The sequence below is a fragment of the Anguilla anguilla genome, chromosome 6, assembly GCF_013347855.1.
Source record: "Anguilla anguilla isolate fAngAng1 chromosome 6, fAngAng1.pri, whole genome shotgun sequence".
In the NCBI taxonomy this organism is placed as follows: Eukaryota; Metazoa; Chordata; class Actinopteri; order Anguilliformes; family Anguillidae; genus Anguilla; species Anguilla anguilla.
The window spans coordinates 35,329,320-35,350,647 of NC_049206.1; the positions used below are offsets into that span (position 1 = coordinate 35,329,320).

At 40.2% G+C, this 21,328-nt stretch overlaps 1 protein-coding gene across 1 annotated transcript in view; it reads right to left on the reverse strand.

Moving 5' to 3' along the window:
• LOC118230865 (potassium channel subfamily K member 10-like) overlaps positions 1-21,328 on the reverse strand; it is a 48,994-nt gene that overhangs the window by 21,499 nt on the left and 6,167 nt on the right. The window contains exon 3 of the mRNA XM_035424280.1: positions 7,684-7,798. Coding sequence (XP_035280171.1) covers positions 7,684-7,798 — 115 coding nt within the window. The remainder of the gene's footprint in view (positions 1-7,683; positions 7,799-21,328) is intronic.

The following is a 21,328-nucleotide window of genomic DNA, read 5'->3' on the forward strand; positions in this document are numbered from 1 at the left end:
CTAGCTAAACCAGAGAGTAATTTAAGTGTATCAAGTACACAAACAAAAGGCCTATCTACTCTAACTAGCAGACTGAAAACACAATTGGTTGGCAATCACCCCTAAGGACTAGTGGATCTATACACAACATAGCCTACGGGCATATGTACAGGAGCCCCCAGTCTTACCTGTCCCAAGCCTTGGAAGTGTACACAAAACAAGTTCAAATGAGTGGTTAACATAGTCAAATACTACACAACACAGAGCAGTCAGACATCCATTGTTACAAACAGTCACGGTTTATATAGTAGAGGTGGCGAGTTCTGATTGGTTGTCCAGAATTGACACGGAGGGGTGGGGATTGGTGAAGGTGGGACTTGGTGGATGGTGATTGACAGGTGAAGGCATGGAAGTCCACACAAAAGAAACACATGGCACGTAACAGCGATCTTTCATAAAACACATTTTGACAGTTTATTTTACATGCATAATGTCATAAATGCTACAGTATAATCAAATAACAGCATATAAATAGCTAACTTGCTAGAATATAGTGGTTGTTTGCTTTATTACGATGTTAAAAATGAGCCGCGTCCCCTGGCATGTAATCACTATTGTTGGAGGGAAACACATCATTGCCTGTGCGACTTTAAGGGTGGCGTTATCTTATTGTCTTCAACAGTATTAACCAATATTTAGTGGTATTCGTACAGTAAAACTAATCTCATAAAAAACACATTTTCAACGTACAAAAATGCCAAGTTACTCACACATACAAGACATACACCGTCAATAACTCATTCATTCAGACTGCCAAAATCCAGGCCTGCCATTAAAAGTATTGATATCAAAATGACGCCAAGTTACGGTACTACAAACAATATAGGCTATCTTGCCTCACCAAAATTTAATAACATGTATTCCAAAGCAATGCTACCCAATATTTCCTCAATTCTTTCAAGTCACTTGGCCCTGTGTGTATATAAGCGTGCAGTACATGGACAGGCCAAACATATGTGTGGATGGCTTTCTCACAGTCAAGATTGATTGAATAGGCATCTATATGTCCAATTTGTATTGGTATGTATGTATTTTGGTGCCCAGCCTTTCTGTTGCGTGAATGATTGTATGTTTCTTGGTATAAATGTCTGTTCGTAAATGTGAGGGAAATGTCCCCATGGGGATAAAGAAGTTCTCTATGTATGTATGTAGGCTACAATATGTATTTTACATGTATTTATTGTATGTTGCAAATATACAATCACTTGTACATTGACTCAAATTCAGTTCAGAAGCAAGTATAAACATATGTTTTCTGGAGAAATATGCTTCCTGTAGTGACTGACCAGCAGTTTTCTACATGAATTTCAATGTGTTCCATGAGGCAATACGAAATATTTGACACTTTGATCTGACACAAAGTTTGCATGACATTGTAATATGGTAAGATTACAAAACACAGGGCCAAGTGACTTGAAAGAATTGAGGAAATATTGGGTAGCATTGCTTTGGAATACATTTAATAAATACATTGGAATAAATTTCGGTGAGGCAAGATAGCCTATATTGTTTGTAGTACCGTAACTTGGCGTCATTTTGATATCAATACTTTTAATGGCAGGCCTGGATTTTGGCAGTCTGAATGAATGAGTTATTGACGGTGTATGTCTTGTATGTGTGAGTAACTTGGCATTTCTGTACGTTGAAAACGTGTTTTTTATGAGATATAATTTCTTTTTGCAAAGCGTTTTATTATGAGAGTGAGAAATGCGAAGTGACCCTGTAAGAAACGGTTGTGGATTATGCCTATCCTTGTGTGAATTTGTACAGTCTGATGAGCGTGTACATTTAGCAGTTTCGGGTTGCTATATATGTAAAACAGTGGCTGTGACAATTGGTGCGGTGGCGTAATTGTAAACGCATCAGAAAAGGTGAAATATGGTATGTAGGCTACTCACGGATTTGACGGGCATCCAACGAGCCTTGATTGACAAAAGAATCAGCAAGCCCGTAGAATTAGAGCTGCCTAGGTCGCAACTTGTGTACCCTTCTGTCCTGCTCCGTTGTCTGTTATTTCGTGAAGATGCACTTTTAGTGTTTGTAAGGTTTATAAGGCATTTTGATAGGCTTATATGCAGGTAGGAATCCTCTTTGCTGTTTTGTTAAGCTAGAACCAGAAAAGTTGATAGTGGAGAATAGGAGCAGACGCATAGGCCTATGTCCCAGCAGGCTTTGCATATGAGAAAATAACAACAGTGTGAGATAAATTAGGCGAAATGATGAAATTGGTTAGTTGAAACAATATGTTTTTAGGAGAATGGGCATGTAGGTGAAGGTTGACATGATCACAGACTATAGTTCGAAGTAAATGAAGTGATCATGAGCGAGCTTAGTTTCCTTATCAAATGTAACGGTCTGTATTAAACGTTAGTTGTTGAAGTGGAGGGTTAAATAACGTGTGGAATCTATTGCACTAATGTGTTTTTCTCATGTTCAGTGCTAGTAGTTATATTTATGAGTGAATCATGATTTTAAATGTAATGTTTTAATGCGGAGTTGCAGAACGTACATACGTAGTAATTGTTTGTATGAGGCTAGATAGAGAACATGGCGAGGTAACATGAATGTAGAAACGTGGCGTTTGCTGATAAGAAGGTTTTGTACGGTAGCCAAGTGAAGAAATATAGTTAGTAGAAATGGCACAGCGGTGAACTGGTGTAGCCTAACTTGTTAATAAAAGGAATACATTTGCCGTCATGCAATGCATATGGGTGGCCGTGAGTGAGTTTTGGTAAAGCAAATATAAGCGTAAGAAAACGTTAGTGTAAAAGAGGAAATGATCTGCCTGAGGACGAGGCGGGATTCAATCGTTTAACCGGAGATTTACCAGTCTGTCACTTTGTTAGGGGCAGCACCATGACATAGCTATGCAATGCGTGAAATATCATTAGCAAACCTGTGCTTGGTTTTAAAGAAGAACACAGGCCAGTAAGCGCAGAAGAGCTCCCGTTGAATCCATATGGCTTTGCAACATTGTAGCCGGTTAACAATTGAACGTGCAGACGGTACGTCATAATACAGTGTATACGTTCGGGGAACGGCTGGTAGATATGGTGCAAAAGCAATAATTGAGAAGTAGTAGTGAGGGTAAAAGCAGGTTAAAGGAGTAACATGGTGGTTGAACGTGACACTTCCCAGTTGTCTTTAGGCAACAACAAAACAAATGTGCATAATTTTTTTATTATTCAGTCATTTCAATGTACTTTAAAACGTATTTTTCTAAGCCTAAATTTCCCACTATAAAAGTTCACCCGAACCGTCTGGGCGTGGTAATGAGAACTGTCAGTTCGCTATGATTGACAGACCGTGCCCCGTTACCATAGCTACCCCTATGATAAGCGTTATTTTTGGGGGACTTTTCACAAGCTAGCTAGCCTAGTAGTATATCAAGTATCGATAGATAGCTAAGATAAGGACGTTGAGTTATATCCAATTATAATTTTTGCTATCTAGCTAGCCAAGTTAAGATAAAAGCACAACTATAACGTCCTCATAAAAGCAAACTAGCTAGCTAACGTTATCGATAACATTGCCTTATGAAAGCAAACTGCCTAGTTAGCTAACGTTAGCTAGCTAGCTAGCTAAATGAATATAACCAGAAATAATCTAATAGTCCTTAAAAGGCACTCTAATTTAAGTGAACCTAACGTTAGTGAAATATTTGCATTGTCTTGCCCGTAAGCCAGCCGCGCAAACTATGGGTCTGGAGTTATCCATGGGTTTACGGGGCGTGGAAAGGGGAGTGGTTACTGTGTTCGTGAGGCACCAAGTTGACAACTTTCTCAACCGGTTGAAAATAGGACGATAAATTTAAAACGCATATTTCTCCAAAAATACAGAACGGACATATTTAATACTTTACTCATTGTGTTTCTTCAATGCCTCTGTGCAAATAGCACATAAAACCGAGAAAGTGTGAAAATCACCATGGTACTCCTTTAAAGAAAGGTGTTCCTAGCTGGGCTTGAACCTACGATCCCGTGTTCCCAAGACTGTAACCTTGCCCACTAGGCCACAGGCGGACTAGCTGTTTAAATTGGAAATGTTTCAGAGTAAAAAGGTATGGGTATTTTGCGTGTGTATGCACGTTTTTGATTAGGTCGTGTAGGTGAAGATTTGGCTGGTGTCAGTGAAATGTCCAATGGGGAGACATGTTGTTAGTGGGATAGGCGGCAGGAAAAATAAGAATGAGAAGAAGAAGAAAGAGAAGAAGAAGAAGAAGGAGAAAACGCAAAATCCCCTTAGTTTGGGGCTTTATTGTGTGGACATGTGAAGTTGTTTATGAATTCTGTCTGTTGAAATGGGGTCAGAATGTACAGAATTTAATGTTTTTAAGGGCTGAGTGTCTGTGGCTGTTGTGGTTATTTCTGTGGGGAACCATGAAAAGTGCCAAACTCTCGGTGCTGTATAGGTATGGGGCATGCCCCCGCCAAGGCGTAACTTGGCGGGATGGCATACCTGCCATCCCAATGTAGTGTACACATTTACTCAGGTATATTGTCATGGGATGCAATATTTTGTAAAATATGCACTCTCAAAAGGCTATACATGCCAAAGCGTCTCAGCTTCAAACCTAGCGGCCCTGTGGCTTCAGAATTACATTGCAGTTGGGGACTCGAATCAACAAGGCTCACATCCATTTTTCACCGTAATAAAAAAAACTCCCATTCATTAATCCCTTTGCGCAAGCCCCCCTAGTGGCCTGCACGCCGGTGTGCCTAGATTACTGAACTCAGACATTCAGTGCTAATGCAACCAAACTATGAAAAGAAACAAAATTTTGTGTTCTACCCTTATGAGTAGACAGTACACGACAACTATACAGAATACAGAGTTTGTAAGTGTCACTATTGTCGGACCCCCTCCCTGCAGTCTCATCTGCAGCTATATGCATGACACATTGAACAATAGCATCCATCTGAGAGTTCATAAAAATATTCTTTCACCACTAAAAAATCATATTCTGTCAACAAGATAAACCCAACAATAAGATATGCCAATAAAGCAGTGAAAACACTGTTAATTGAATAACGAAATAAGAATAATTCTTTTTAAATTATACCATTTCATTCTACTGTCAATGTCTGGGACTAAATATGGAATAAATATACAACCTTACCATTGGTTTTACACGTAGAGATGTCCCTTTTGAGACTGAGTGGTCATATATTGTCTTGGACAATTCATTTGTGAAATATAAGCTCATTGGTGACGCCTGGGTACCTTCCAAAATAGCTATACGTAATACCACACATGCTGTTTACAGTGTTGTCGCCCTTTTTAGTACAATTTGGCTTGAAGGTACAGATGTATAACATGTCCAATTTTACTTCTGGAATAGCGTTGAATAACCCAGTGCAACCAAAAATTTTGTCTCATCATTGCCGCCTTACGTATTCACTCTGTGATAGCAGTAAAAGGCGAAACATTATCGATAAGTTTCCTTATTTTTTGGAAAATATTATTCTTGAGAACTTCTGAGCATGGCTAAGGCATATGTTTGCTGATAGACCGAGCTGATACTGTATTTTCGACTAAGTCAGAAGAGGAGAGACTGCATTTTGCCAAGATAATTGAATTTGTGGCACTTTAGCTTATATTCATAATTTATGAATAAATTATGAATATAAGCTAATCTAATAACAATAGTATTATTAGTATTGTAAATGGTACATATGTCAAGCTTCAATTTCCAAGTCTCTGTGATGCTCACACCTGGAGTTATAAATCTTTAAATAGGGTACCCCCCAAATGGGCAAGGATTGGGCAGATTTGGCATTTGCACGAAGGGGTTAAACTAAAATGCTTCATACCACACTGTACACAATATATTTGCTGAAGACATACATGCAAAAATATTGAAAAACCATTGAAGCTATTTGAAAGAATTTAGGAAACATTGGGTAGCTTTGGAGTACAGCTTGTTTAATTTGTCTGAGCTAAGATAGACAATACTGTTGCATGTAACTTGGCACAATTTTGATATCAATACTTTTAATGGCAGGCCTAGATTTTAATGAATGACTTATAAACAGTGCTTTGTATGTGTGAGTAACTTGGCATTTTTGTACGTTGAAAACGTGTTTTTCATCAGATCTTGTCTACAGTGTGGTACAAAGCATTTTAGTTTTACAAATGGGTGTTATTTTAAATATGGTGACATGCGTAACCCTCCAACAAGAGTGATTACATGGAAGAAGGAAGTGGCTAATTTTTAAAATTGTATTAAAGTAAATACATGCTAGTATTTTCTAGCAAGTTAGTGATTTTTATGTTGTTATTTGATTACACTGTAGCATTTATGACATTATACATGAAAAATAAACTGTCAAAATATGTTTTCTGAAGAATTGCCAAAACAGGTTTGACCTCCCTATTAAGAATCTTACACATGGCAACTGTTATAATATGACAAGAGAGTTCAATAAAAATATTTGAATGCTGGCTACACTGACCACTATCCTAAAGTATGCCTGCCAGTACCAGCCCAATTTTAGCTGCGGCTTTATTTTTCCAAAATATGAATATCTCCAAATCACAGAGCTAATCTTCTAAAAACGACAAGTCACTCAGAAATGCAACACGGTGCGATAGCAACTACAATTTCTCAATGCAGAATGATGGAAACTGTCCTTATGAGGAAAAATTTCACTCTGTTGCCTCCTACTGTTGGAACCCCGCAAGGTCTGGTGATTAGTCATCATTATCACTTATCTGCTTGGCATCTATGCATCTATGCCACATGCTTTCAGACCTCACTCACTAGTGGTGATTTGTATTCTGGTCCACTTAAATTTTTCTTTTTTTTCATTAGGATTGCTTTCTTCTGGACAAAGTCAAATTTATTTGCATACAAATTCAGTCTACCTGCTCAAAATGATTGTGGTGTCCCACAACTGAGTGGTTAGTTTCAAATTGAATGAAACTTCATTTCCTTTAATAATAAACAAATTTAATGTGGAACAAAATCACAAGTACACCCAGTGCACCAAAATCACAAGTGCACAATGGTCTCTTTTTCGTGGTCTCAGTTTGACAGTATAACTTTTACCAAGAGGTCGTCGCTAACAGAGACTTTATATATTGGCCCAAACAACCAAGTTAACTCCATGTATACAACTGAATGTTCACCAAAGCAGTTAGGGTGAAGTGTTCAATACTCAAAGGTCCAGTCTGGGAAAACCTTTTTGTCTGGTCATTTATCTGACTATGCTGCACAGCTGAGACAGTAATCCCCTTCAAACGGAGAGGTCTGTGGTTTGTTTGTGTCTGCTTACAACTACTCTTCAAGGATCAGTGTCACTCAGACAGTCAATAAATCTTTACTGTCCTATTCTTGGACAATTGGTTTTGAGTGAATATGCATAGTGTGCACAGGCCTTCCAAGAATATTCACAAGTCTGCTACAAACATAACAATATAAATATCACTATAAAATAGCACAGACTTTTAAAAATATAATGGTAAATGTAGATCAAAAATAGTGTTATTGGGTGGGTTAGCTGAACACAAATACTGCCTTAACTATAAAGGCAGCCTGCACACTTGTCAATTTTTACTCATCTCTAATCCTTTTAGGTAAAAGTGTTTATGACCCTGGGTGCTTGGAGCATAATGTATGCATGCTGCAGTGTGTGGTGTTACCTATGGTGGTGATCACTGTCCCTGCGAAGAAAAAGGCGCTCCCAAGGTCCCAGTGACTGGAATTATGGGTTTCTCCAATAGGGCTGACTCCAGCATTGGCAGCTTCTATGGAGCGCTGGGGAGGGGGGGGGAAAGAGTGTGTCAAAACAATTACAGAAATCGGAGATGTCTTTGCTGCTTTTATTTTGAAATTATGAAATGGAATAATGAGAGAAATTTCATGGAATAAAGATCCAAAAAGAAGTCAATTGTTACAGCAGCTTTGTCATATAGTCTAATTCAGTGGTTCTCAAACTTGGTCCTGGGGCACCTCTGTGCATGCTAGTTTTCATTCCAACCTCAACTGCAATACCAGAATTTTAACAAGCTGTTATTTTTTCTTAATTAGGTGTTTTTTAATGTTTTAGAGCTGGGGTCCTCAGTCTTATCCAGAAAGGGCCAGTGCGGGTGCACACACCTGATTATACGAATAAAGGTGCTTAGCAAAGACTCTAGTGTTTGATTAGTAGAATCAGGTGTGTGCACCCACACTGGCCCTTTCTGGGGACCCCAGCTCTAAAACATGAAAAGCACATAATTAAGAAAAAGTAATAGCTTGGTAAAATTCTGGGATTGCAGTTGAGGTCGGAATGAAAACCAACATTGTGGTCCTCCAGGACCAAGTTTGAGAACCACTGGTCTAATTTAATAGTAAATAAACAGTGTGATAACCCAAATCAGTTCCATCAGTATAGACAGTAGAGTAGTATTAATAAATTAATAATATAATTATGATATAATTATAATTAATGCACATTTAAAAGCAAAATCTATGGTCAATTAACCCCTTCGCGCAATCCCCCTAGTGGTCGGCATGCCAGCCTGCCTAGTTTGCTGAACTCATTGCTCCTGCAACCAATGTATGAGTTGACAACAGAAACTCTGTGCTCTAGTTTCATTAGTAGACACTACACGACAACCATGCCGAATACAGAGTTTCGCAGCGCCATCATTGTCGCGCCAGTCGTTCGTTTAACAAGCACCCCCTACCTGCAGTCTCATCTGCAACTACACCCCCCACCCATGACACACAATAGTGTCTATCTGGGCATTCATAAAAATATTCTTTCACCACCATTCTGTCATAGCAACAAGATAAACTCAACAATAGCCCTAAGATATGCCAATATAGCAGTGAAAAACGCTACTCACTGAATAATGAAATAAACAAAACAATTTTTTCTAAAAGTATACTATATGTCATTCTACTGTCAATATCTGGGACTAAATATGGAATAAATATACAACCTTACCATTAGTTTTATGTGTAGAGATGTCCCTTTTGGGACTGAGTGGTCATGTATTGTCTTGGACAATCCGTTGGTGAAATTTGTGATGCTTGGGTACCTTCCAAAATAGCTGTGCGTAATACCACCCATGTTGTTTACGGTGTTGTCACCTTTTTTAGTACAATCTGGCAATTAATCTATCCAAATGGTAAAAGAATAAGGTTTCTAACTATGTATAATGTCTTTACTTTTGGAATAGGGTTTTATAGCTTAGCATACACTAAAGTTTTGTCTCATTATCCCTGCATTACGCATACACTCTGTGGTAGCAGTCAAAGACTGTGCACCTGGCAACTTTATTGACTTTCTCATTTCTTGGAAAATATTATTATTCTTGAGAATATCTGAGCATGGCTAAGACATATGTTTGCTCATAGACCTAGCTGATATACTGTTTTCTGGACTAAGTCAGAACTGGGGAACAACAGCATGTATTCTGTCTCTGTCTCTGTCTGCTGAACATAGATTAGATTTCATCGTCCAAATGTGAGTGCTACTACTGAAAGTATTTCAGTTATTTTTGCAATTTTTGAAATGGAGTGTCTTTCAATTGGTTAGTGGTATTTTACAATGAGGATATTTCATACTGTAATGTAAGTGTTCATTGGTAGCTAAGTAGTGTTTGTGTTTAATGCACCGGATGTGACCTGAACTGGAAACATTGCCAAAACGTGGTGGGCGGTTGAATATTGTTTTAAATGTCGTCCCATCCCCATACAAGAAATCATTACCTACTGTAGAGTACAGACAAACATACAAGAGTTAATGATTACACATTTAGGTACTGTACCACATTGTGTGATAATGGTTTTGCATTATTTTTTAATCTGATATTAATGTTTCATCTTAAACCTTCATAAGGGGCACATTTATATGCTTTATAACGGACAAAAAGCATTTTATTCATTTTTGGAGAGATTTGATATTCAGGATATTTAAGACCACTGTACTGATGGAAAGCTTGTAATTCCCACTTGAAAATGATGCAACGGTGAGTTTCTTGAGTCTAAACAGTTGTAGTGAAATGCATGAGTATGTTGTGATTTAGAGCAATGTATAATTTAGACATTTTGGATAGATTTGGAGACACTGGGTACACTGCTTTGTTTTTTCTTCAAAGATCATAGGTACATCTACATATCCACCCTTCGAATTTACGCACTTGCGGTCAAGGAGTTTTTTATCCAGGACGTGTATAGTTTAACCTGTATTGTATATGGGGTCTCTCAGTATTTCATTGCAAACCAAAAAAGAGAAAATCCATTCAGTATTGTTAATGCCTGCTTCATTTAAGCCATTCAGTCTCTGTGATGCTCACATTGAGAGTTATAAAGCTTTAACCCTCTGGGGTCTAAGGGTAAAATGAGGCACACTGGTGATTGTGCGATGCTCTGACATTTGTGTAAATTTCATCAACTTTATATACAGTGATTCCAAAGTGTTTCATATCTTTGTTTTCAGCACAGACTCAGCTACAATAATATGGCAGCAGTAAGTAGGTCATAATCATGTGTGGATTGTAAACTGCTCTAAAAACACACAAACTGTAAACAGCAGTTTTGAACATGCACAGGAATGTTGTAATAAAGCACACTGAACAATTGTGACTAAGACTTTTGGTCACTGAAATGTGTTCATCAAGGTCTTGGGTATCAAAAGATGACAAAATATTTTAGCAAATCCAATGAGAAATATGAAATACATTGCTAAAAGTTAGTGTTGTGACTATTATTTTTCAACACCAGGTGAGAATGGGAGGGCAAATGGCCTTTCTGTAATGAATATGCATTGGGTAGGACGACCTGCCAGCTAAGTAGGCTATTCACACCTGGCCGCATGCCTCCCCACCACTAAGACAAAGACTCAGTGAGCCATTTAGAAGACAGAAACAAAGACATCTTTTGATTTTCAGAACATTTATTGAAGCAAACTATACGCATGGAAGATGAGATGAGACTGGTGTACTCTTGCAACGCTTGCGTGGCCTCTTAGCTAGTGGTGAACTAGGCCGTGTTTCCTGATCAGCATCTCTGTAAATATGATAAAAACAAAATTGTTAGGAAATGTGACATCAAATCAAACTTTATTTATATAGCACATTTCCTTCAACAGGTGAAAATTAAATGTGCTTTACAAAAAAGGGGCAAACCACTAACTAATGAAAACAAAACTTAGGAAATGTGACATGGTTACATCATATACAAACAAAGAACCAAACAAACACAACCAGACGCAGAGAGGTAGCCTATAATTTTGAGAAGCAATGGTTAGAATCGTTCGTAGTGTGGGAATTTACAAGCGCGCATATTAGTGAATATTCCTACAAACACACAGAGAATGCAATACAGCACACATTTACAAATAATGCAAGCTATCAACGAAACAACATTAGCTAAACTAAATAAACATTGCTATTCCAGCTCAACTACACGCAACTCATCAATAACAATGCCTCAATCTGAAGTAGGCTAGGTCTGTTTAGCTAAGTGGTTATTATATTGCTATTTCCCGAATTTACTTACAGTATGCTAATATCGATTGTGCAAGGACATCAGTTTTAGAATCTTAGCCACGCCACGGGCTATTTATTACCAATATGATCGAAAAACATACAGTCTACCTGATACTTCTAACACAACCAGACGCAGAGAGCCTAGCCTATAATTTTTAGATGCAATAGTACAAATCGTTCGTAGTGAGGGAATTTACAAACGCGCATATTGCTGGGTATTCCTACAAACACACAGATACGTTGCAATACAGTACACATATTTACCAATATGATCATAAGAAATATACTTACGCATGAAGTTGATCCTCAGCTGGATCAGTTCGCTTTTCGAAATGACACCGCTCTTCATCAGTGTCGGCTTCCGGACGGACCATTTTCCAAAATTAAACGAAATGTTCACCTCAAAAGAAGTGAATTAGGTGACACTTTGACATTCTATCCCGCTTTCGCAGACTTGGCATTTCTCACATGGATCTCGCATCGCCCCTCCTTTAGTCTCCTTCTATGGAGAGTAATTATAATGTTGTTAACATGTGAATGCGATTTGGGCGGACTTCCTGCTGAGCGAAATAGTAATGAGTAAAGTTTAACGAAGCATACATGATCTAATTAATCAAATTTAAAACTTTTAAAACAATTCATATTATTTGCCAATGGGCGCATTGGAAAGCCGCGATTCTAAGGTTTCTGTCAATGTTTTTGTTGCGTCTGTATGATAACAGCACGTGAAGTTAATCATCCAAATAGAAACGAAAGTTAATTTCATCTTGTCGAGCTCCGCCGGCGGAGCTCTCGACCCCAGAGGGTTAATAACCCGGCCTGGGCTTCAGTTCGCTTCACATTCACGCTTGAAATGGAGGAAGCAGCGGAAAGGTTTAGGAAGGCAGTTTAAAGCTCTAGGTACAGGTTCCAATCTGTATTCACTATATCTCACCCGTGAACAACGCAAAGATGAACCTTTTAATAGGTATACTGACGAGAAGTACAGTTTGTACTCTACATATGGCAATGCAGGTGACAACCCAAGTAAGGATAACCCTGATTTCCTGATGAATGTACTCGAGGGAAGTATAAGTATATACCAAGATACTGCGGGTAGGTCTGGTTATCGATCGAAAGACTGTAGCGACTTGATTTCGTGGGCGGCATGTTTAAACAGATATCATAGCGGTTTGAACAAGGGGGGCACAAGATCAGGTCTGAGGTCACAATCTCAAAACAAATTGTCTTTCCACATGGCTCCTGTACAGGAGATAGCTCCTTGTAGCAGCTGTGGGAAACCAGGGCATAACCAGGCAAACTGTTTTAGAGGGAGGAAGGTCCAGCGTAATAACTGTGACAAATATGGATACGTTGCAAAGGACCGCAAATTTGTGAACAGCCGGTGCAGAGAGTGTAACAAACTCGGACATTGGGCAAGAGATTGCAAATCTGGAAATGAACGTCGGTCAGAACGAAGTTGTCAGCTCAAAGTTGTTTCGCATAAACGATCATATTTACAAACAAGGGTGGGGGGCATATTGTGTAATATCCTCGTAGACACAGGGGCTTCAGTATCTGTTACTAATGTCCCGGGGTTTCCTTTGACTAAGAGATCCACTGAAGTAACTGGTCTGGGAGGATCCCGGATCAAGGCATACTTAACTAAACCCATATTATTTGAAACCGAACACAAATTTTGGATAAGCCGCATTGGCTATTGCAAAGACCAGACAGAGGGAACTATTATGGGCATGGATATGTTAAATGACTTACAGTGTCAGTTGAACCTAGGAGATTCCCTGGCATTACAGATACCTTCCGATAAACATACTACAACAATTCTGCTTGTATACACACGCTGTAGGGAAGACTTTGTAGGCTGTGCAGAGGTACAAGTCATGGACAAACTTTCAGGTCCTCCTGAGGTATGGGCGGAAGACAAACTTGATTGCAGGCGCATCAAAATGCCCCGTTACAATCACAGGTAAACCACCCCCACCCACACGCCCTTACCCGATAAAAGCAGAGGCTATAGACGCAGTTAAAAAAACGATTGAGGAACTCATGAAAAGGGAAGTGGTGGTGGAGACTCAGTCAAAATGTAATTCACCAATTTTTCCTGTAAAGAAGCCTGATGGCTTATGGCGCCTTACTGTTGATTACCGGAACATAAATATGCATGCAGACTAATTAACAGCCCTAGTGGCAGAACCTAACACCATCCTTTCCACTGTTCTGAGTGATCACTGGTTTTTGGTCTATCCCCGTTGCCGAGGATAGCCAATTTGGTTTGCTTTTACTGTTGAAAATAAACAATGTACATTCACTCGACTTAGCCAAGGCTTCCACAACTCTCCGACTTTGTTTCACCGCGCGTTAGCTGATGTAATTGATAGCCTCCCTGAAATCAAATCATGCGTGCTCCAATATGTTGATGATTTATTCATTTCGTCCAAAGATATGGACACACATCGCAGAGATCTGGATGTTATTTGAAAACATTTGGCAGATAATGGTGTGAAGTGCAACCCACGCAAAGCGCAGATTGCACAACCAGAAGTTGTCTACCTGGGTTATATGGTTTCACAGGGTTGTAAGAGACTGACCATGAACCAAATTGAAGCCATAACGGAGTGTCGGCAACCCATTACAGTACGAGCGCTACGCAAAATACTTGGTCTTTTTAATTATTGTCAGACACATACACTCCCAGCCACTTCATTAGGTACACCTGTTCAACTGCAAACTGCACCCGTTAACACAAATACCTAATCAGCCAATCACGCACCAGCAACTCAATGCATTTAGGCATGTAGACATGGTCAAGACGATCTGCTGAAGTTCAAACCAAGCATCAGAATGGGGAAGAAAGGTGATTTAAGTGACTCTGAACGTGGCATGGTTGTTGGTGCCAGACGGGCTGGTTTGAGTATTTCAGAAACTGCTGATCTCCTGGGATTTTCACGCACAACCATCTCTAGGGTTTACAGAGAATGGTCCGAAAAAGAGAAAATATCCAGTGAGCGGCAGTTCTTTGGGTGAAAATGCCTTGTTGATGGCAGAGGTCAGAGGAGAATGGCCAGACTGGTTCAAGCTGATAGAAGGCAACAGTAACTCAAATAACCACTCGTTACAACCGAGGTATGCAGAAGAGCATCTCTGAACGCACACCACATCAAACTTTGAAGCAGATAGGCTACAGCAGCAGAAGACCACACTGGGTGCCACTCCTGTCACCTAATGAAGTGGCCGGTGAGTGTATACCCAATTACTCAAAAATTGCCCAATCGATAAACGACCTATTAATGGGAGCGGGTGGTCCACATGACAAGATAGAATGGAGTGCGAGACTGCCTTTTCCATTTTAAAACAAAAACTTTGCACCTCCCCGGGGTTAGGGCTCCCCAACCCACTCGTGGCTTTCACACTGTATACTCATGTAAATGCAGGACACATGGTGGCGGTGCTTACACAAAAATATGGGGACAGACAAAGGCCGGTTGCGTATTTCTCCTCCAATTTAGATGCGGTTGTCAAAGCAATGCCTGACTGTCTACAAGTTGTTGAAGCGGCATCGATTGCCTTAAATCAAGCGCTGCCATTAATAAGTACACAGGTTTATGTTGTCATACCTCATTCTGTTCTGTCTATTCTGTCAGGCAAAAGGTCAAGAGCAGTACACGTGGCCCGATGGACTTGATGAGAAACAAGTCTTCTGATGCCATCAGTACATTTAAAATATATAACTACTTTGAACCCAGCTACCCTCCTCCCAACCCCTGATGAGGGACAACTTCATCACTGTTGTGTTGACGAGGAAGGTATTAGATGGAAAAAAAAAAACACACGGGATGGGCTGTGTACACAAGATGGAAAGTCAAACATGGCAGACTGGTGAATCAGTCAGCACAGGTTGCAGAATTATGTGCATTGGCAGAAGCATGTTGTAACCCAGATTAAGTAATGGGTCACTAGAAATTAATAATAAGAATAATAATCTGTAACATGCAACATTCTCCTAAAAGGACTGTGCTATCATCACATGAATTTGCTTTTGTAGCATTTCATTAACAACCGTGGTATAACAGTTTAGAGACAACAAAAAAAAATGGCATTGTATTTAGTTTGGTGAATTATCTAGTTAGATTCAGCTATGCAGTCTAGTTACCTACGTCGGTTGCCATGGAGTATGTTACATTTCATGTCACCGAGTGCTGTGCTAACTCGCTGCCTGCTGTGCAAACAACTTCCCTTACAGCTAGCTAGCTAGCTAGCGGACTGGCTAGTGCACTGGAACTACCTAGGTGTATCGTGCTGTGAATGGGCTGTAACGTACAGTACAGACGCAAATGGTATCTTGGTTTTAAGAGCCAATAGGGTATCTCACAATCACACTTGGTACACGCCCCCTCTCTTCTCCGGTAGCCAGTCCACCAAAACAAACCACGCTTGGATTGAGAAGACACTAGACTGTTGCTGAGGAAAAGAGTTTAAAAAGTGGGTAAAACCAGATAAAAGTTTGAAAGACGCCATAAATGAAAACAGCTCATCTTCCTTGTTCACCCTGCACCGCAGTGTGTGGATAAGAGGCTGTTTGAACGAGAATATTGAGTTGTGCCACACAGAATTGGTCAGGTTTTTTGTTATGGTTGAAACCATTGAATCCTTGATGGCGAGCCGTCCCAGGAAGACAGACTGAAGACATGACATGAAGATCCCCTTCTTTGCTCGGATCCTGTAAAAATACACAGACTGAGTCCAACCTATCTCCACCAGTGTGGTAGGACTGAACTGCACCAACGCTCGCACTGGCTCGCGCAGTGCCATTGGACTTTACCACACATTCCACTCATTGGGGTATTCTTTATGAAGTTGATGGGTGTGGGTCAAGATATTGTGTGTTTGTAAGTATTGAATTGTGTTAATGATACTTACCTTGAGGTTGTAAATTTTGGAATTATACTTACTGTAATATTTATTTACTTACCTTGATACAATCTGTCAAGTGTGAAGTCAGGTAGACGGGTGCACCCTAGAGTTGGAACTATTTGGTTACACTGAAATTGTTTTCTTTTAATCATTTGATTATATGCTTGTTCCATTTTCTAGTTAAAAAAAAAAAATACAAGCCAGAAATTTCTTTGCATAAGATCTGTGTGTGCGTGTGATCACTGACATCCCAAAACTGCTTTGTGGACGAACCTTAATAATCATAACTGGTCCAGCATAACACTAATTGTGCACTGCAGGTGTTATAGTGTACAGTAATGGGAGGGACTGACGTAAACATATACGCTGATTCACGTTATGCTTTTGGGGTAGTGCATGATTATCTGAACTTATGGGCTAACAGGGGGTTCCTTACCAGTGCAGGATCACCAATACAAAATGGGGGAATGGTAGAAAATTTGCATAAAGCCATAGAACTACCAAGGAATGTGGCAGTGATTAAAATTAAAGCACACACAAAAGGTACAGACCCACACTAAAATGGTAATAGATGGGCAGATGAATGGGCCAGAAAGGCAGCCACAGATTGAGAAGTAACAGCTCCTGTTGCAGCTTTGCAAATTGCAGTCGTCCCCCAAAGAAAATGTTTCACAGCTAGAACAGGTCGACCCATGAGGACTCCCGGGGACTTGTGTATTGCAGGAGGAGAATTGCATGTGATGGGGGATAGATTGCTGGAATATTTTAAGCTTTTGTCTCAGTGTGGACCCAAGGACAAAACCTGATCCAGGGACAGACCAGGAGGAGAGCCCTGCAGTCCAACCCGGAGACCAGGTCCTGGTGAAGTCCTTCCAGAAAAAGACATTTGGCCCTCACTGGACTGGACCACAAACCGTGCTACTCACCACCCCATCAGCCGACCGCCTGACCGGAATACCAACATGGATTCACCTGACTCGTCTGAGAAAGCACGTAAGTCAAACAAAGCATGAAGCTCAGCTCAACCCTTCTTCCCCACAAAATTCTCGGAAGTCTATTTGTGCTAACACACCTTAAGGCCAAAGATATGCGGATCCGCAGTTCTAAAATGTGCACCAACGTGAGTGGATGCAGCTGGACTTGGGAGCATATCTTTAATCAAAATGGATGGGGATCTTTCCAATGTAACAAGGACATGTGGAAAATTGTGAACTGTCAATTGTGGGGTACAGCGGTGTACTGGCCATCGGGCATACCGTGACAAATCCTGGTGGGCCGCCGCATCGGTGGGCCGGTGGACCGTCAAAAAATCCATAAAGTTTTTACCGGCCCTGTCTGTCCCTTTACCGGCTCTCTCTGTGTGCCTGTCATTAGGGGTGCGCCGGAGAGCATGCTGCGTGCGTGTTCCGGGACTGGGCTCAATGGCCAATCACAACCAAGTTAGCTAATTCGCGTTAACATTGTAATGCAAAAGTAGCATGCAGCAGTTAGACGGCTAACGAAAGCCATGGACAAGTAAATGTCAAGAAGTAAAGGAGGGGCCGAAAAAATTAGAGAAAAAAGGAAGCAGGCATTAGAGGCACAGGCTTCCAAATGTAAAAATAAATCGACATACTGTTTGGGCATCAGCATCCTCAAGTGGCCAGCAGACTGAAGTGGTAAGATGGACGTTAAATTATAGGCTAGGCTACATGTTCAGTTAAAACTACTGTAACTTGTGGTTACAAAACGACCCTACTGATAGGCTACTTGTTACTATTTAAGCCACGCTGATGGCGTATTACAATATAAGTCTGTGCCTACTGAAATATGTCCTGGAATAGACATATGCTACTTTCCATTGCAAAAGCCTGCAGAATCACCTGTCAACAATAAAAGACTATATCACTACCAGCAAGGACTAGGGTGCTAAATCTAGCAGGCTATGAAAACGCTGCTCACTGAATAATGAAATAAACGAGACAAAGTTTTAAAAAATGATATCATGTCATTCTACATTCAATATCTGGGACTAAATATTGAATAAATATACAGCCTTACCATTGGTTTTACATGCAGAGATGTCCCTTTTGAGACTGAGTGGTCATATTTTGTCTTGGACAATCCGTTTGTGAAATATATGCGCATTAGTGATGCCGTGCATAGCTGTGCGTAATACCACACGTGTTGTTTACGGCATTGTCGCCCTTTTTAGTACAGTCTGGCTTGATTGAAATTCATTTATTCAGTAGGTGAGAGTATAAGCTTTCTAACGATGTATAACATGTCTAATTTTGCTTTTGGAATAGCATTTTAAAGGTCAGCGTAACCAAAAAATTTCTTATCATCGCATTCTATGGTAGCAGTAAAATACGCTGCACCTAACGAAACGTTGTCAACAATTTTTCGTAATTTATTGGAAAATACTATTATTATTGAGGACCTCTGGGCATGGCTAAGCCATATGTTTGCTGATAGACCTAGGCCTATCTGACATTGTTTTCTGGAGCAAAACAGAAGCGGATAGAACCGTCATTGATTTGCTGTCTCTGTCTCTATCTACTGAACACAGATAAAATTTCATCATTGCTATGTAAGTATTACTGCTCAAAATATTTTGGTTATATACATTATTTTTAAAATTGAGCATCTTTTAGCTAGCTATTGAATTATATTCAAAACAGCGGTTACTACAAGCGCAATCGTTGACAAAGATACGGAAGAAAATGCATCCCGTAGCCATGAGTTAAATACGGAACGGTTACCTTTGTAGAAAGGTTACAATTCCTGAAGGAATTCTGTGGGCTTGCTTCAAATTCCAATTGACATTGTCCTCAAGCCTCAATGTATTTCAATAAGGGCGCATAGCTCAGAACAAGCACGAAACCGTCCAGACCCACGGCGCTCCGTAGCGTTACATATACAGCCGGGGATCAGCAAGTAGCAATTATGTTTCAGGGATTAGTCATATCCTAAAAGTGTCATGAGTAAAACTTGGATAACTATATAACTAGCTAGCTATGGCATGTCCTCACCTCTGTAACGTAATTTGTTGTCCTCCGTGTGTCCATACTCGGTGGTTGTAGCATCCGTGTGTCCATACATTTGTATCGGTGGTTGTAGCTGTGTGTCATTAGCTCCTACTCATCATGCGTGCAGGACAGCATCTGTACGTGGGTTGTAGCTGTGTGTCCATAGCTCCTATTCATGCGTGCAGGATAGCATCCATACGCGCTAACTAGGTTAACTAAAGTAGGCGAAACGCTAACATGTTAGGGTTAGCTAAAGTAACATTAGGTGATAAAGCTGTGCTTAAAAATCTTGTGCCGTTCGAAGTGCGTCCTACTAAACATCCATGAGTGAGTGAGTGACCACCTGCGCATGCGTCCTACTAAACGTCCGTGAGTGAGTGACCACCTGCGCATACGTCCTACTAAAGCGTTCCACTAAACGTCCTGGACTGACCACAAAAATTGCTCACAAAAAGTCGAATATTTCAAAAGGTTTTGAATATTCCAATAATCAAGCAACAATGTCTGGAACTAGCCGGTCATTTTGGTGTAAAAAGTTTGAATGTAGTGCAAAAACTGTAGGAGTAGTTAGAGCTAGAAAAATTGGGCGGAAAGTACAGATAATAATAAGAAATATGAAACATAGCAAGAGTAATAAGGGACGATTCCGTATTTTGTGGGATGGTTGGCAACCTTAAATGAAGCCAGCAACAGTAACTACAACGTTAATTCAACGTTGCCATCAATTGTAAAATTGGACACTGAAAATGGGAGGAGATGTAACAACAATTCAAAATCGACAGAATACTGATGCTGTTTAACTACCTTAGAATGCTGGATTTTGCAGCGCATACATTTTAGATCTGTTAAAAGGCCGAGGTGTCCATTTACTGAGAATCAATGCACACTCTTGGACACTGTGACACAGATGGTTTACTATATGGCTATGTAGGTTAGCTATATCAATTTTGTATATCAACATGGAAATGTACTGAAAACACTAAACTGATCTTATGTTGTTGACAGGATGAGTTGTCGATGTGAAAGTGATTGACTGCATGCAGCCAACCCTTGCTTGCTAACTAACTAAGTAAAACCAGAGATTCTCTAGTGTTACGACCTGGTCTAGGGTCAGGCCGTTACAGGATGAATGATAAGGGAAATGAGTAGGGAACGGGTACGGGAATTGTACTTCAAACCGACCAGTAACTTCGGTCCCTATCTGCCTATCCAAACCTAACTGAAAGCTGGCTAGCCTTGGTACTGGGCATGGGGCAACTTTGAACGCGGAGCTTCAGACAAATAGTCGGCAGTCTGAAACCAAAATCTGAATAGCGTTCCACAACAGAGAGTTAAAATTCCACCCAGAGTACCTTACAAAATAATAAAGGAAAAATAACAAAGAAAAATAACAAAGTTGTGTCCTGGTGGTAGGATCTGCAGCCCACCAGGGAACACACTAACTAACCCAAGCTCTATACAAAGAGCAAAGGGCAAAACAAGTAGAGGTCAAGAACGAGTGAATGGTCAAACACGAAATTCAACTAGTAAACAAACAAAAGGGGCTAGGCAAGAAACGGAATTGAATATGAGAGCGAATTGTGCAGACACAAAATCATGGGGCAAAAAAACTATATTGGCCAGGGTAGGAATCAGAGTCCACGTGAATGAGTCAGTGGTCATACACAAGATCTAATCAGCAAACAAACCAGAAGGGCTAGACGTGAATCGGAATCAAACAAGAAAAGGGTCGAATACGCTAATAAGTCAAACGAAGTTATCACCATACACGACACACCAAGCGCAACTTCAAAGCGCTAGTCTACACTGGTGAATGGAGAATGGCGGCTTTTTCAAGCTGAGTTACCAGAGACAGAAATAGCCAATCAGATGACAAACCAGAA